This window comes from Cottoperca gobio, chromosome 24 (genome assembly GCF_900634415.1).
Source record: "Cottoperca gobio chromosome 24, fCotGob3.1, whole genome shotgun sequence".
NCBI lineage: Eukaryota > Metazoa > Chordata > Actinopteri > Perciformes > Bovichtidae > Cottoperca > Cottoperca gobio.
The window spans coordinates 7,313,253-7,327,279 of NC_041378.1; the positions used below are offsets into that span (position 1 = coordinate 7,313,253).

Here is a 14,027-nt window from a genome sequence, read left to right on the forward strand (position 1 = left end):
TGCATGCACATGACGTGTATGATTAAAAAGCACTTGAGTTCGGTAGCAAGGCCTCAAGGCTATCCCACCATAACTCTCAATTAAAGAAAAATCAATCACGCCCTATGCCGAGGCCCCTAATCCAATCAGAGCATTATACTGTTTGGGGGGAAACATCAGACACAAACAGAGATGGCCGCCTCACTTTGATTGTCTTAATTGGATGATTCACGCTGGCTTAGAGGGGTGGTCGCATTCTCCATCCTCTCTGGACCACTGTCTTGATACCCCATGCTGATAGAGGGATGATGGAAAACCGTTCACCTTTTGTCTTATCCGTTCAAATGGGAACACAAATGGATAGAAATAGTTCCATGTGTGCATGAATGTGTCCTTGTGCAGGACTAATGTGGCCCTCAAAGGGGCATCTCAGGGGAAGCTGATTTATCTTGGTGCGGAATAAATTGGCTAAATGCCAGAGATACTGCAGCAGGGTACTGAGGGGACATGTCTGACACGTATTTTGTTCCACATGCCATACAGTGCATGTACACAGTACACAGTATGAACTTTGTCAGGACAGCTGGACAAATATACATCGACTTACTATTTTTAAAATGTGCAGGTACATATCTGTTCCCAGATGAAAAAGCAAATGAAAGTCAGTGATGGGGTCTATACACAGAAACCTAAAAACATCCAAACTGTCAATAGGGTTCAGAAAAATAATGGTGTGCTCAATGACATGCACTCAATTATGAAACGCTGGTGCTCGTGACGACAAGGAGTTGAAATCTTGTACTTCAGGTGCAATGTAAAAAAAATAATGTTTAAGTTGCTAATAAGACAGTTCAAAAACAGTTTTAACCTTTGCAGGTCATTTAATCCTGGGCTAAAGAGGAAACAAAGCAAATGCAATGATTTACAAAATGATCAGAAATAGCAAAATATTAAATACACAACATATTAAAATGATTGTTAAATATACTCAATTCAGATATTCTAAAGTTACAGCATGATATGAATACAGTTGTCTTTATACAGTATTTACACACATGCACACACACACACACACACACACACACACACACACACACACACACACACTCACACTCACTCACTTAGACACCCTAACCTCTCTCTGTACATCCAGTGAGCAGTTAACTCTATAGTTCTCTGCGGGAGCCAAACTGCTGCATCAGGTATTCTCTTTGATGTGAAGGAACAAAAAAACATCACACAATATGTGGTACGTGTACCGACTGTCTGCCTGCAATCCAGTACAGTACAGACTCCAGACTGCTGCTGTCAAATGAGCGTGTGTACCGTACAAAATCTGTTCATTAAACACGGTTTAACAATAATGTCCAACCCTTTTAGAGGGCATGTGTGTCAGCTCGGTGACTGAATACTGCGATGAAGATCCCGCCAAAAAAGACAGATATAAGGGTAATATACATATTTAGAGTTGTGTTTCAGCAGGGAATGCAATAAAAGACATGGAATTCTTGCCAAACACAATATGATGTCCTATAATAATAAAATATGATTGTGATGTCAAATAAAAAATAAAAAATCCACCTAAGTACCATATACACACACAATAAATCCATGCAGTATTATTGAAGTGATATCTTGTTATGGTCAGCTGTGAACGCGCATTCCTGCACAGAAACTGCGAGCACGCGCAGCTGGACGCGCACCTTCCAAGGCAGGCACCCTGCCTTGGAACAAAGAAGACGTGGACGAGGCTGTTTTGATCCGAAGGAGGAGGTGGAGGAGAAGGTGCAAGAGGAGGAGGAGGAGGGAGGTCCAGACCAGAGCATCACTTACAGGATGGAGAGCCATCAAGGATTTCTCCCCTTATCTCTGGCTAATAAACGGGGTGACGTCATCCTGAACGAGGTGGAACGGGCGCCAGAAAGGGGGCGTGGCCTGAGCATCGTGGCTGACGTGATTGACAATCTGAGGTCCGCTGATTAAAGGCACAACCATCCATTACAACGAAGAGTGATGTGAAACAAACATTTGAAGGTGAAGCTAAAATCAGAGCACGTGACATGATGTTTCAAATGTTTTTTTATCGTGAAGCATCAATGACATATAATAATGTCATATAATATAAGCTTATTTTTGTACATAGCAACATGCAAAATACAAATACAATACAAAGTACAAACATTTCATACAAAGACAACAAAGGTCACGTGGTATTATGATACCAAATACTGTATTGTAATATTTGTAATATAAGTTTCTGTTGATATTATGTTTCATCTCTTATTGAATGACTATATAATATTTCTATAGGGGCTTAAACTACTGAGGTGACGCCATTGATTAATCTAGAAACAATTAGTCGGTTAATTGATTGCCACTATTTTGATAATCAGTTAAACATTTGAGTCATTTTAAACAAAAATGTCCAAAACTCACTTGCTGTTGCCTCTAAAATGTGAGTTTTTGCTAGTTTTCATTGTCTTCTATGATATTAAACTATACATATTTTAAACAAGCAATTTGAATATGTCAATTTGAGCTCTGGGAAACTGTAATGCACATTGTTATATTGTTTTTCGGATTATTTATCGATACATTTTAACTAAACAAATTAATAGGCACATTCTTTAAATAAAAATGAATGTAGAAACCTGTAGCACACCTGTAGTGCCAGTTATACCAAGATATGTCCTGCAAGCTAAAGTTAGACATGCAAACACCCATCTAATGTGGCTGTGACAGTAAAAATTATTCTACGAATTCGTTACTTGACTTTATTGGTTGTTCCTTTGTCCTTCTGTTGTGTCTCTATATCTCTGTGCAAGTCACTAACATGTCAGGACGTGTCCCAGCCTCGACCTGCACATAGACACCTCCGTTCTGTTGGACTGTAGTGTCTCTTTAAAAGGCGATCCCAAGCTTAGGATCCAGGGGGCTGGCCCTTGATCGACTTGCATGCGCGTGTCTGTGTATGTACGTAAGTGTGTGTATGTGTGTAAGTGAGCGTATGTGTGCAGCGCTGTATGGAGAGCAAATCGAGATACAGTAGTAACCCAGAGTGAGGTGGCAATCTTATTCCACATCGACACTGACTTGCCCCGCATCCATCCTATCTGTCTCTTTATTGCAGAACGCACTTGAGGAGCGAAAGAGGAAAAGAGTCAAGATGGCATCTGGAAGTGGCCGTGGACAATCCGGGATCTAGTCTCTTCGGGGTTTTTTTTTTGGTAGCACAGAGCGCAAGTGACTGGCCGTGCAAGGTATTTCATTTAAAGTGTTGAGAGCGGATTTATTTCCCAGAGAGATGAGGTTTGAGCACTTTCTCCTCAGCCATTTATCTCCAGTGGGAGGATTCAGAGCCGTGCACCAGGACGGGATTTTGTGTGGAGCAAGTAGTGTTTTATAATGAAGACAAGCTCAGAGAGGCGATCATTTAAATATGTCTTGTTATTTTTTACAACTCGTTTACAGTAGCTTAATTGACAGAAATAGATTAAACCTACACAATTAGCCGCTGTATTGTATCTGTTAGGCTGTGTTTTATTATGGCTCTAACCGAATGTGTTGGCTTTTTTTTCTCTGTCTGTATGTCCTCAACAGGCGCTAATAACTAAGTCGCTCGTGGCCCCCTGTTGGGACTTCATTGGTGTGGAATAGCAACAAAGAACGGGAGCGCGCATTCATGGGACGCGACTTTGACAGCTCCTTATTTCTTGTCTTGTAACTTTATTACCTGGCAGCGGGGGCTAGATTGGGACTGGAGTGGGAGATCATGGCTGAGGCTCTGCTCCCCGACACACTCCCGGACTTGGACGTGATCATCGACCCGGACTTCGAGCCCCAGAAGCGGCCCAGATCTTGCACCTGGCCGCTACCACGACCAGACTCGAACGCGGTGAAACCAGAGAGTAATGACACAGATATTATACCTGAGGAAGAGGATGACGATGATGATAATGCCACCACTACGTCCATCGGTGTCAATGACTCTGGCTTGGCTACAGAGGACCAGAGCAGCAACAGCCCCGTGGCCGATGGAGCTCTCTCCTCCCCCGGCCACGAGAGCGGAGGCTCCCCGCTCTCCTCTCACTCCCCGACGGCCACCTCTGGCGCACTAACCGCCAGCAGCTTGGCTGCCCAGCAGACCCCGAGGAAAGCATCATCTCGCCGTAACGCCTGGGGGAACCTCTCCTACGCCGACCTGATAACCAAAGCCATTGAGAGCGCGCCGGACAAGAGACTGACTCTGTCTCAAATTTATGACTGGATGGTGAGATCCATCCCCTACTTCAAAGACAAAGGCGACAGCAACAGCTCTGCAGGATGGAAGGTAAGAGTCGTCCCACTCACCCACCCAGCCCCCCTCCTTCCTCCATCAAAACAAAAACAAAAAGCATGCGGCCAGTAAACCTACTGAGGTACACGCACACAGACACATTCACACGCGCACATTTATACCAGTGGAGTCGCGTTTTTACGAGCGTGTATTTAGAAAGTCTGGCGCTCATTAAACCTCTCATTATCATTCTAATGGAAATTACAGATCAGTCTGAAAACGTAGAGCAAATGAGAAAAAAATCACATCAGGGAGGCATTTAAGATCATTAATCTTTTTAAGCAGCGTGGGGTTTGGTGACCTACACATAATTATCTCATAAATTGACCAAAACGTGACATCCTGCACTTATTCCCAGACATTTAATAGACAAATAAGGTAGTGGGGTTTTGACTGAAATCGCATCAAAAATGCATGTCCTTTGTCTTTTTTTTATACGCCGCATCTGATGAGTTATGTGCATAGTTTTCCTAAGGCCACAGTCACAGTCACATGGCTGGAATTAGAGCAAACAGAAACGTTGTAACTGGTTTGTCTGGAAATACAGTAGCCTATTTTGAGTGAAGCAGCCCCCTTTAAGACAATAATAATGCATTACATAAGACAGCTCATCCAAAACAGGACAAGGAGCTGAATGTAAACAAAAAGATTTAACCATAATGCTGTGTGGACAAGTGTGAAGACCTCTGCTAAAGGCATAACCCCCCCACTGTAAAACATTCCACGAGGTGCACTCACAGTAGTCTTTTTGTGTTTTGAATAGTGAGATTATAGCTACATTATGTTTTTGTCTTTTATATTTAGAGGCTATATTTCCATCATGCTACTGTATTGCCCTGTTTGCCATTTGTTATGTAAACCTTGGCAGGGATCTATCTCTTGGGTCAGGTAGGCAACTACCAAGGTTGCTGATCCTGCCATGGGGGAATTACATAACTACTGGGTTGCAATGAGCTGTTAAGGGTAAAGCTTTTTGTTTTGTTTTTAAAGGCAGCTATCTGGTCACCCATTAGACATATTGGACCCGCAAAAAGAGTCGGAGAAGGAGGGAGGTGCAGAAGGTCAGAGAGCAGAGATTAACACCCATCAGAGGCTGAAGGACCCGTCCCATGGGGTGTGGAGCCTATAGGCCATATTTTGTCAGGGCTTCTCAAGTTTTGCTATGTGATATGCTTCAGCGACGAGCAACGAGGGAGGTTGTGTGTGTGTGTGTGTAGCCACCACCAAGTCAAGGCCGGGTTCACCGTCACCATGCAGGGCTCTTACTCCTGGAATTTCGGGTATGAGGGCCAGGCTGTCGGTGGTTTAGTGTTACGCATGGTCTGTCAATAAATCTCGGCTGCAGTTCACAGCCCATTCCTTTTTTAGTTTTCTTACAAGAGACTCTTTTCATTACAGACTTCTTCAAACCGAGTTGAGGCAACACATAGTATCACAAATGAGTGCAGTTTATAAAGCACATTTACTAATTTAGGATGCTGAATGTCTGCAGCTCCAAACTGACAAGCTGGTTCCTCAGCATGAAGGCCTGAGCATGTAACAAGCTGCAGTTAAAACATTTCTTTTTTAAACATGAAACTAAAGACAGCTTGCAAACGAGGTGTTTAGAGGACTACCTCTGTACAGGCACTTTTTCTGAGCCCCTTTGCTCTCTATTTCACTCTCAGAGACACTTGGGTTTCACCTCCACACAGAGCCGGGTTTGAACACCTACAGTTTCATGCAGCCAGGGCACCTTTGTAAAATAGATTTGCTGAGCAAATCCTAGTAATCCCCCTGGGTTTCTCTGCCAGGTTCCCACTTACGTCATCCTGTTTCATATCTTTGTCAGTTAACCATTAGCTCTGGCAAAAGTAGGCTAAGACATCCAAGCGGAACACAAGGAAATCTTTTATCACCTTAGATTGCCTTTGACCTGGAGAAGCCACTGCACAAGCTTTAAATAGTAACACAATGTTTGTTCATTTACTTGTTCTTACACAATGAAGAACTCAGCATACACTATGTAAACCATGATTCAGACTTGACTTCCCTCCCTAAAATCTTTTTTAGGACTGGGTGTTGAACGTAAGTGCTGTCAACTGTCAACTGGCATCCGATGTCGGCTCTGAATCACGTTAATTTATTATTTGATCAGATAATTCCAGATTAAATTAAAAAAATTGCCAAACTAAGACTTTTTATTACGGCATTTTGTTGAAATGTCAAATGATGCCAAGCCATAGTTATGATACATTCTGAATTATATCAGTCATGATGAACAAAATCAAATCAAAGTCATTCTTGCGGGCTGTTAAGATCTGCTTAAGTGTGTGTGGTCATCCTTTTTTTAGCTCCACACACGTCCCAACACAACCTGTGTTATCCAGCAGGAGTTGGGACAGGTCTGGTCCGGAGCTGCTGAAATGTGTGCTGAGAGAAGCTTTGGTATGGCGGGGGAGTAATGGCAGCATCTTAAAATAGCACCTGTAAACACGCCTGTGTGTCTTTGCATAATCGAAAAGGTGTGTGTGTGTGTGTGTGTGTGTGTGTGTGTGTGTGTGTGTGTGTGTGTGTGTTTCTTGTGCTCTAGTGTTACTTAACCCTGCTGTAAAAGGCTCCCTGTTCCCAGCAGCTGCCCATCACAGGCCAAGACCTGGTTATGACACTCCACACACACACACACACGTCTGACATTCTCATTTAGGGTTATGAGGTATTAATGGCCACAATAACTTACATTCACAGTACATACAGTTCTTTCTACCTCAGATAAAGTTGACCGTTAGAGTGTCTAAACCTGTTATACATTCCCTCACAGACAGACATGTTCAGACATATAACGTGCATTCGCCCGGTCATGTTCAGGCTTATCACCAGGATTCATGACCGCGAGTCTCTGCCGCAGGTCTTAATTTATACAGGGGTCTGAAATTAGTTTAACTGAATTAGAATTCATTCATGACATTACTTTAATCTAGGTGAGATTGTCAACATGAGGTTGTTGTTTAACTTGTACATTAGTCATTATGTCCTGGTTTAATTGATGGCTATTTGCAGGTACTTCATGTGCAGCTCAACCCACAATCCAGTGAGTCATGACCACAAGTGTTAAACACACCTTTTCTCATTTGATCTGTCACTCTACAAAGAGACCAAAAAGCAGAGGTTCATCCATGGCACAACCATCACACACACAGATACACACACACACACACACAGACTCTACGCACATTCTCCCATCTGACTTTGTCTGGAGGCGTTTGGAAAACAGGCCCCCATAAGCCCGCCGGCCATGTTGATTATCATTTTAATGGCCTAGAACGCTGAAAGTGTTGATTCTTCGGGGGGAAATCTTTTAAAACATTTTTTAATTATTGTTCCCTTCAGAGAGTTGACAAAAGAGAAGACATTTTTTTTTGTAGAGTATCAATGCAGAGTAGGGTGGGCTTTATGTGTGATAAGATCCCGGTGTCATGGCTAGTGACCGGAATTTAAACTTGTAAGCATTATCTGAGGTTTACATGAGAAGGAAATTGTTATAATACAGAAAATACAAAGTTAGGATGGGGAAAAGGGGCTATTTGTGTGGATTTCTGTGTGTCTGTGCACTCAGGTACTCAAAACACAATCAGGAGGCCCCTCAGATGGAGCTGGCACTTTGCCAAGCTGAAGGAACTGAAGCAAAAAGGCAATAAAAAGGGGAGTGAAGGAGGTCGGGGGGGAGTGAAGACAGTAGAAGGAGGGAGAGGGGGCTGAGGGAGTAAATTAACAAGCTTTGCTCTAAATTGGTGTATTACAACTGCCCTCTGGCTGTGATTCCCAATGGAGGGGTTCGTGGGTGTGTGAGGCTAAAGGGGCGATGGGTTATGGGAACACACCAGCTCCAGAAACCCCTCCAATGAATAGTTTCACCCTGAGCAGTCAACCTCTGTGTGGAGGGAAACCCCCAGGCTCTGTTCTAGTTCCATTTCCAATCAATGAACACATATTTTCGTTAGATGCCTGAGGAGTTTGCATCAAGATTTTACATCTGAAAAGTACCTCATGTTGCCAAAAGGGTGCAGACACCTGAGCAATACACCCACATGTTTGTTTGTTGAGCATTTCATTATTACTATAACAGCTTCCACTGTTCTTTGAAGGCTTTCCACAAGATTTTGAAAACCCGGCTGCATAGATTTTCTGCCATTAAGCCACAACAACATTAGTAAGCGTTAGATCAATACCCCTCTCCTCCTACTATGAAGCTCCCACCAGCAGCCAGTTAGCTTAGCTTAGCACTGGACTGGAAGACTGGAAACAGTGGGACACAGCTAGCCTGGCTTTGTCCAAATGTAAAAAAACATCTGCTTGCCAAAACCTCTGTTTCTGAATTTGCACAATAACGATGAAGAAAACATACTTTTGACATACAGTGTATGTCAGCAGCTATGCTCCTCTCTCTTTTTTTGGTCTTTATAACCCTCTGTTTTTCACTCCCTTTCTGTCTGTCCATCTGTTTGTGTGGACTTACAAACTAGCAGGCAAGTAGTTGCCTATTCTGTTTTGAAGTCTTGTGTGTTTGTGTAAGAAAGAACCTGATTTCTTTGTCTCTCGTTGCTTCTCCCAGCATTTTCTGCGTCCTCACCATCTCAACCATGTCACACTCCGCACGATCTGTTCTCCTCAAAGACACTTCTCAATTATTCAATGCGCACGGGATGAATTCAGATCACTGTATTAATTTTTAAGAGCCTGTTCTTGGCTAAAGGCTAACCCGCTTTCACAGTTTCTGTCTCTCTTTTATTGCTCTAACTCCTCTTTTTTTCTCTCTCTCTCTTTCTCTCTTTCACACACCATCCCTCATTATTTTCCTGCCAACTCCCTCATTTGTCTGCATGTAAAACACTGTGGTGAGCAAAAACAAGCCATCCCTCTGTAGCTTGCTGCTGCTCCTCTGAAGCGCAATTCTTAAATTCTGTTGTGGGCTCTAATGAATGGAGATAAATCTTGGGACTCTGCTCTTGTTACACTCCATACTCCCTTGATTATTTCTTGTCTTTTTGTGGCCATCATGGTAACACTGCAGCAGTTTTTGAGACACTTGAGATATTATGGCCATGTGGTTGTTGTTGTTGTCGCTGTGAAAATGTGCAGATTGTAAAAGAAATGAATAGTCTTAAAACCCCAATGTGGCCCAGCAGAGCTGAGCTGTTTCCAGAAGTCGCAGAGTTTGAGGCAGATTTTAGAAATGACTTTGCATGATGATGGTAGTTAAGAGCAGACGCTTCAAAGGATTTATATATTGTGTGTTTTGTGTGTGTCTGAGTGTGTTGAGCAGACACACGCAGAGTAAAAAAAGAAGAAGAGAGAAACCAGCTGCATGCACATGCCCTTGATAGCATCTAAAATACAAATAATTGTGTCTCCCACAAGGATTACATGCTAAAGGTATGGGCTGGATTCATGTGTATGTTCTTAAAGGACATACAGTAACTTAAAGGAATAGTTAGTACATTTGAGAAATATTCTTCTTTGCTTTTTTGCCGAAAGCTTGATACCTCTCATGTAGCCTATGTGCAGTTAAGATGATGCTACAGCCAGAAGACACTTAGCTTAGCTTAACTTAGCAGACAGGACACAGGGGAAAACAGGACTGTTCAGAGGTACGTGCCCTCGTAAAACCACAACCTGTCAATTTTGTTATGTTTGGACAGAGTCAAGCTAGCTGTTTCCCTCTGTTTCCAGTGTTTATGCTAAGCTAAGCTAAGCTAAGCGGCTGCTGGGTGTGTTTGTGTATTTGAAGGCAGCAGTAGGGAGGCATTGGCTATTAGCTGCTTTATTATTCACTGTGTTTCAGTTCACATCCTAAGCAAAAAAATCCTACAGGAAAGATACCACATTTTGTAATATTCAGTTTATTAGTGATAGTGAGACTGACTGGTTATGCTGATGCTGTTATTTTCCGCAGCCTACCTGATAACAAATCATAGATGGAAATTTTCCCAGAAGATTAACTTAAACTTGGTCATTACAGTACAAAACTAGAGCAGAACTATCATGGTTCAGTATCTTTCCAGAGCCTGTTGAATCACCAACATTTCAGATACTGCTATCAAAGCACCCACATACTGCAAAACAATTGCTCAGTAGTTTATACAACATCAGATTACACTAATCTTTTCCAACTGTTGGTGCATGAAACTAGTGTTCGAGCTAGATAACCGCTGCAAAGCACACAGCTTCATCAAGAGCTGGTGAATGGAAATACTGGTAGGTAGGCAAGAAATTAATTGTGCATTGCAATTCCCCAGAAACACGAAACAAAAAGGGGATATACCAGAAGTAGAGATCTCTTTTTACAATTTTGGTAAACAGCTTGGTTTAGTAGAGCAGAGGACTATGGTGGTTTGTGGTTAGAGACTAGTCTTTAACTACTGGAGCACCAGGGACTAATTCTTCCAGCTCCATGCATGCTGTTCTGTAGTTGACCCTGACCTTTGACCTGTCGGGAGAAAGGTCAAGATCAATTTTCTATAGCAGGATCAATAAATTACAAGGAGCGGTAAAGCTTTAGTGATGTCAGAGAGAATACAGAAATACCAGTCCGACTGGAAAATCGTGCTGTGTGTCTGTCTGCCACAGGAAAAATAAATAAAACCTCTAGGAAACCTGCAATTACAATACACGTCGCCCTGTCTGCTCTGTCTAAATGAGATTTCCCTGCAAATACACATATGCAAAACAAAAGTACTCATAGGCAAAAAAACATAACTTACACTTTTACACTCAGCATATTTTTGTCTGAGGTATAACAAAGGACCAATGTTTATTAACAACCACACATGCTTACAGTGATATTTAAAGTGAATTTGCTTAGCATTACATTCATGGCTCAGCACTACTGTATGTAAGTTATTTTAAGATTTACAAGCAGGTTTAACAGTAAAGGGACTGAAGAGTTGCACCATCAGTGCTCAAGCAGCCCTGAGCTCTAGGGACTTTCTTATACAGTAAATGTGTAGATCTTAAAATAATTGTTTGACATTTTGGAAAACATGCTTATTGGCTTTCCTGTCAGGAATTAGATAAGAAGATTCATACAACATCTTACATGTCTACCGTAAATATGTTGCAGAAGCCGGTTAGCTTAGCTTAGTATTCAGCCTGGAAGATAACAGAATCCACCTACCAGCACCTCTAAAGTTACTGTTTAATGTAATTTGTTTAATCTGTACTAAAGCCAAAGTGTAAAAACAACAAGCTGTCCCAAAGCTGTTTCCTGTCTTTATGCTAAGCTAAGCTAACCGTCTGCTGGCTCCAGCTACATATTTACCATAAAGACGTGAGACTGGTGTCAATTTGCTCTTCTCTCTGCAAGAAAGCAATTAAGTGTGTTTTCCAAAATGTCAATATGTTCCTTTTTAAGTAAACTTGTAACCTGATATTTGTCTATCTGGTTGGACAAGGACGAGAGCACACATTCTCGTCACCTCATTAACTGTGTCAGCTACATTTGACCTTTTTCTTCATCTCAAGGAAGTCAGTTACATAGTATAAAGGTATAAAGTCCGTGTATGGATGGGTCAAACAAAACCAAAAGTCAACTACTTATTTTAACTTGCATACATATGTTACCTTAAGTAACGTACACAATTTCTTTAACTTGCATACGTTGCTTAAGTTACGTGCAGGTAGATGCAGTTTGCCCCGTCTGAAGCATTATAATGGTAGTGATAACAACTAATAACGGCCATTTAATGGGCTGATAACATTCTAAACGAATGTCCTCCACCTGTTGTCATCCCACCCACTGATGTACTGTTACCGCAAACAAAACAGCGAGCTTGAATACAATGATGGAAATATTATATTGATACATATTGTTTATATCATAAAGTAAATGAGCAGTGGAGCACAGGAAGTCTCACTGGGCAGAAAAGGAGAGTCTTTAGGAGTCTAGAAGTGTGCGTGTGCGTGTGCGTGTGCGTGTGCGTGTTCATACAACTACATGCATTGAGGCATGCATACTTGTATGGACAGGGTTATTACTAGTTTGTCTCCATAGTAATTGATAACTTGTCAAGCAGGTGGGAGGACGACTGGCAGTGTGGGTGACAGCTGATAACAGAGTGACCCACTGAAAGCGTCTCTCCTCCCCCTTTGCTTACACACACACACACACACACACACACACACACACACACACACACACACACACACACACACACACACACTTAAGCACACATACAGTCGGGCATACCTCCCATTCTGGCCTTGCTTCTCAGTTTCTCCGATAACCACATTGCTGAAGTGGGCCCCTTGCCTCTCGGCCACCTCCTCCTCTGTAATCGAGTCTCTCATCACCACACACCATCATTCCATACACACACCCTCTGTGTGTGTTGTTCAGCAAAGTTTTCATAAATCATTAATAGTGTGTATCTATCTTTTTAGGCAGGAGGTATTAAATGAAGGTGTTTTTGTGTATTTTTGGGAGGGTGTAGATGAAGATCTGAGCATCTCCCTCTCTGTCCTCCGTCATTATCCGAACTCTGTCAACAGTCATCAGCGCGCGGCTGATTTGAAGAGATCAACTCTGAATTTGGCTCACCAATGCGACTCTTGGCTTTTAAACTTTAATTTGTTGTCTTCTGAGCCTGTCTCTTTCAATTACACCACTCCACCTATCTGGCATCACTGAGTCTGCAAAGGACGGGCTGAGCTACTGTTCCTGATTAACATTTAATTGACTACAATAAAGCTTTCTGTGTCAGAGGAGGGAGGCAGAAGAAGAAGAGCGGTAACAAATAGGGTGAAAGAGATGTGAAGTCTTTCAGTAACCCAGATTCGAATCATAAGCGAGTTTTGCTTTTGATGGATAAAGGAAAGCCTCTAAATACCGACATTGATAGCCGTGATATTTAAAAAATGAAATATTGATATCATGTTAAAGTACACATAGGATAATATTGTGTAAATAATCCAGGTCGTCTTAAATCATTTCAGTTTCAGTGTTGTGTTCTCACATTTCGTGTAGCCAGTTTGCAGTTTTACATACTCTTTAGGCTCCAGAGTTACGGGTGGAAGCTTTCCAAGCACAGAGACGGCACTCCCAGATTTGATAAGCAAAGATTCAGAGTGCCATCAAGCAGCCAGCCTGCCAGCCACCTGTTCAACCCACAGGCTTTCTATCTGGACACACAGGATTCTCTTGTCTCTGTGAAATCCTATAGGTCAGAGTCACACATGCAAAGCGTGTCAGTTTCTGATATAAATTACACAGCTTGAGATGTGTTGCTGTACACACGCTGCGCTCAAATGTTTCACATCCTCCATGCATCATTAAAACAAGGGAATTATGTTTTCAGTTCTTTCTGAGCATCTGATAATAGTTCCCATAATTTCCCTTTGGCGATTTGTCTGCACAAAATACTCTCTTTGTGTGTGTGTTAGCCTTTCAAGGCCTACTCAGATGTTTGCATGTAGCTGGCGGTTTGCAGTCCATTGTGTTCTCAAGGTCCCACACACGGCAGCCTCTTAGCACTAATCCCACTCTTCATGAAGTCACAACTATGGCCCTGGACTTCTGAGATTATATGTGTGTGTGGAGGCGGGTGACTGTGGGATGAAGGCAAGGCATTGTTGAGCCTGCTTTAGCCGCTGAACAACGAAACAGAAAGACGAGGCTGCCGACAGCAGCTGTAGTTACATCAAAGAGCGTTTGTCTAAATGTGTGTATTTCTGTTGA

The 14,027-nt window shown here is 42.3% G+C and overlaps 1 protein-coding gene across 1 annotated transcript in view; it reads left to right on the top strand.

Annotated features, from left to right (window-relative positions):
- The first annotated feature begins 2,944 nt into the window (after positions 1-2,944).
- Positions 2,945-14,027, top strand: part of foxo3b (forkhead box O3b) — a 38,743-nt gene continuing 27,660 nt past the window's right edge. Inside the window, exons 1-2 of the mRNA XM_029425521.1 lie at positions 2,945-3,239; positions 3,580-4,309. Coding sequence (XP_029281381.1) covers positions 3,752-4,309 — 558 coding nt within the window. The 5' untranslated portion in view covers positions 2,945-3,239; positions 3,580-3,751. The remainder of the gene's footprint in view (positions 3,240-3,579; positions 4,310-14,027) is intronic.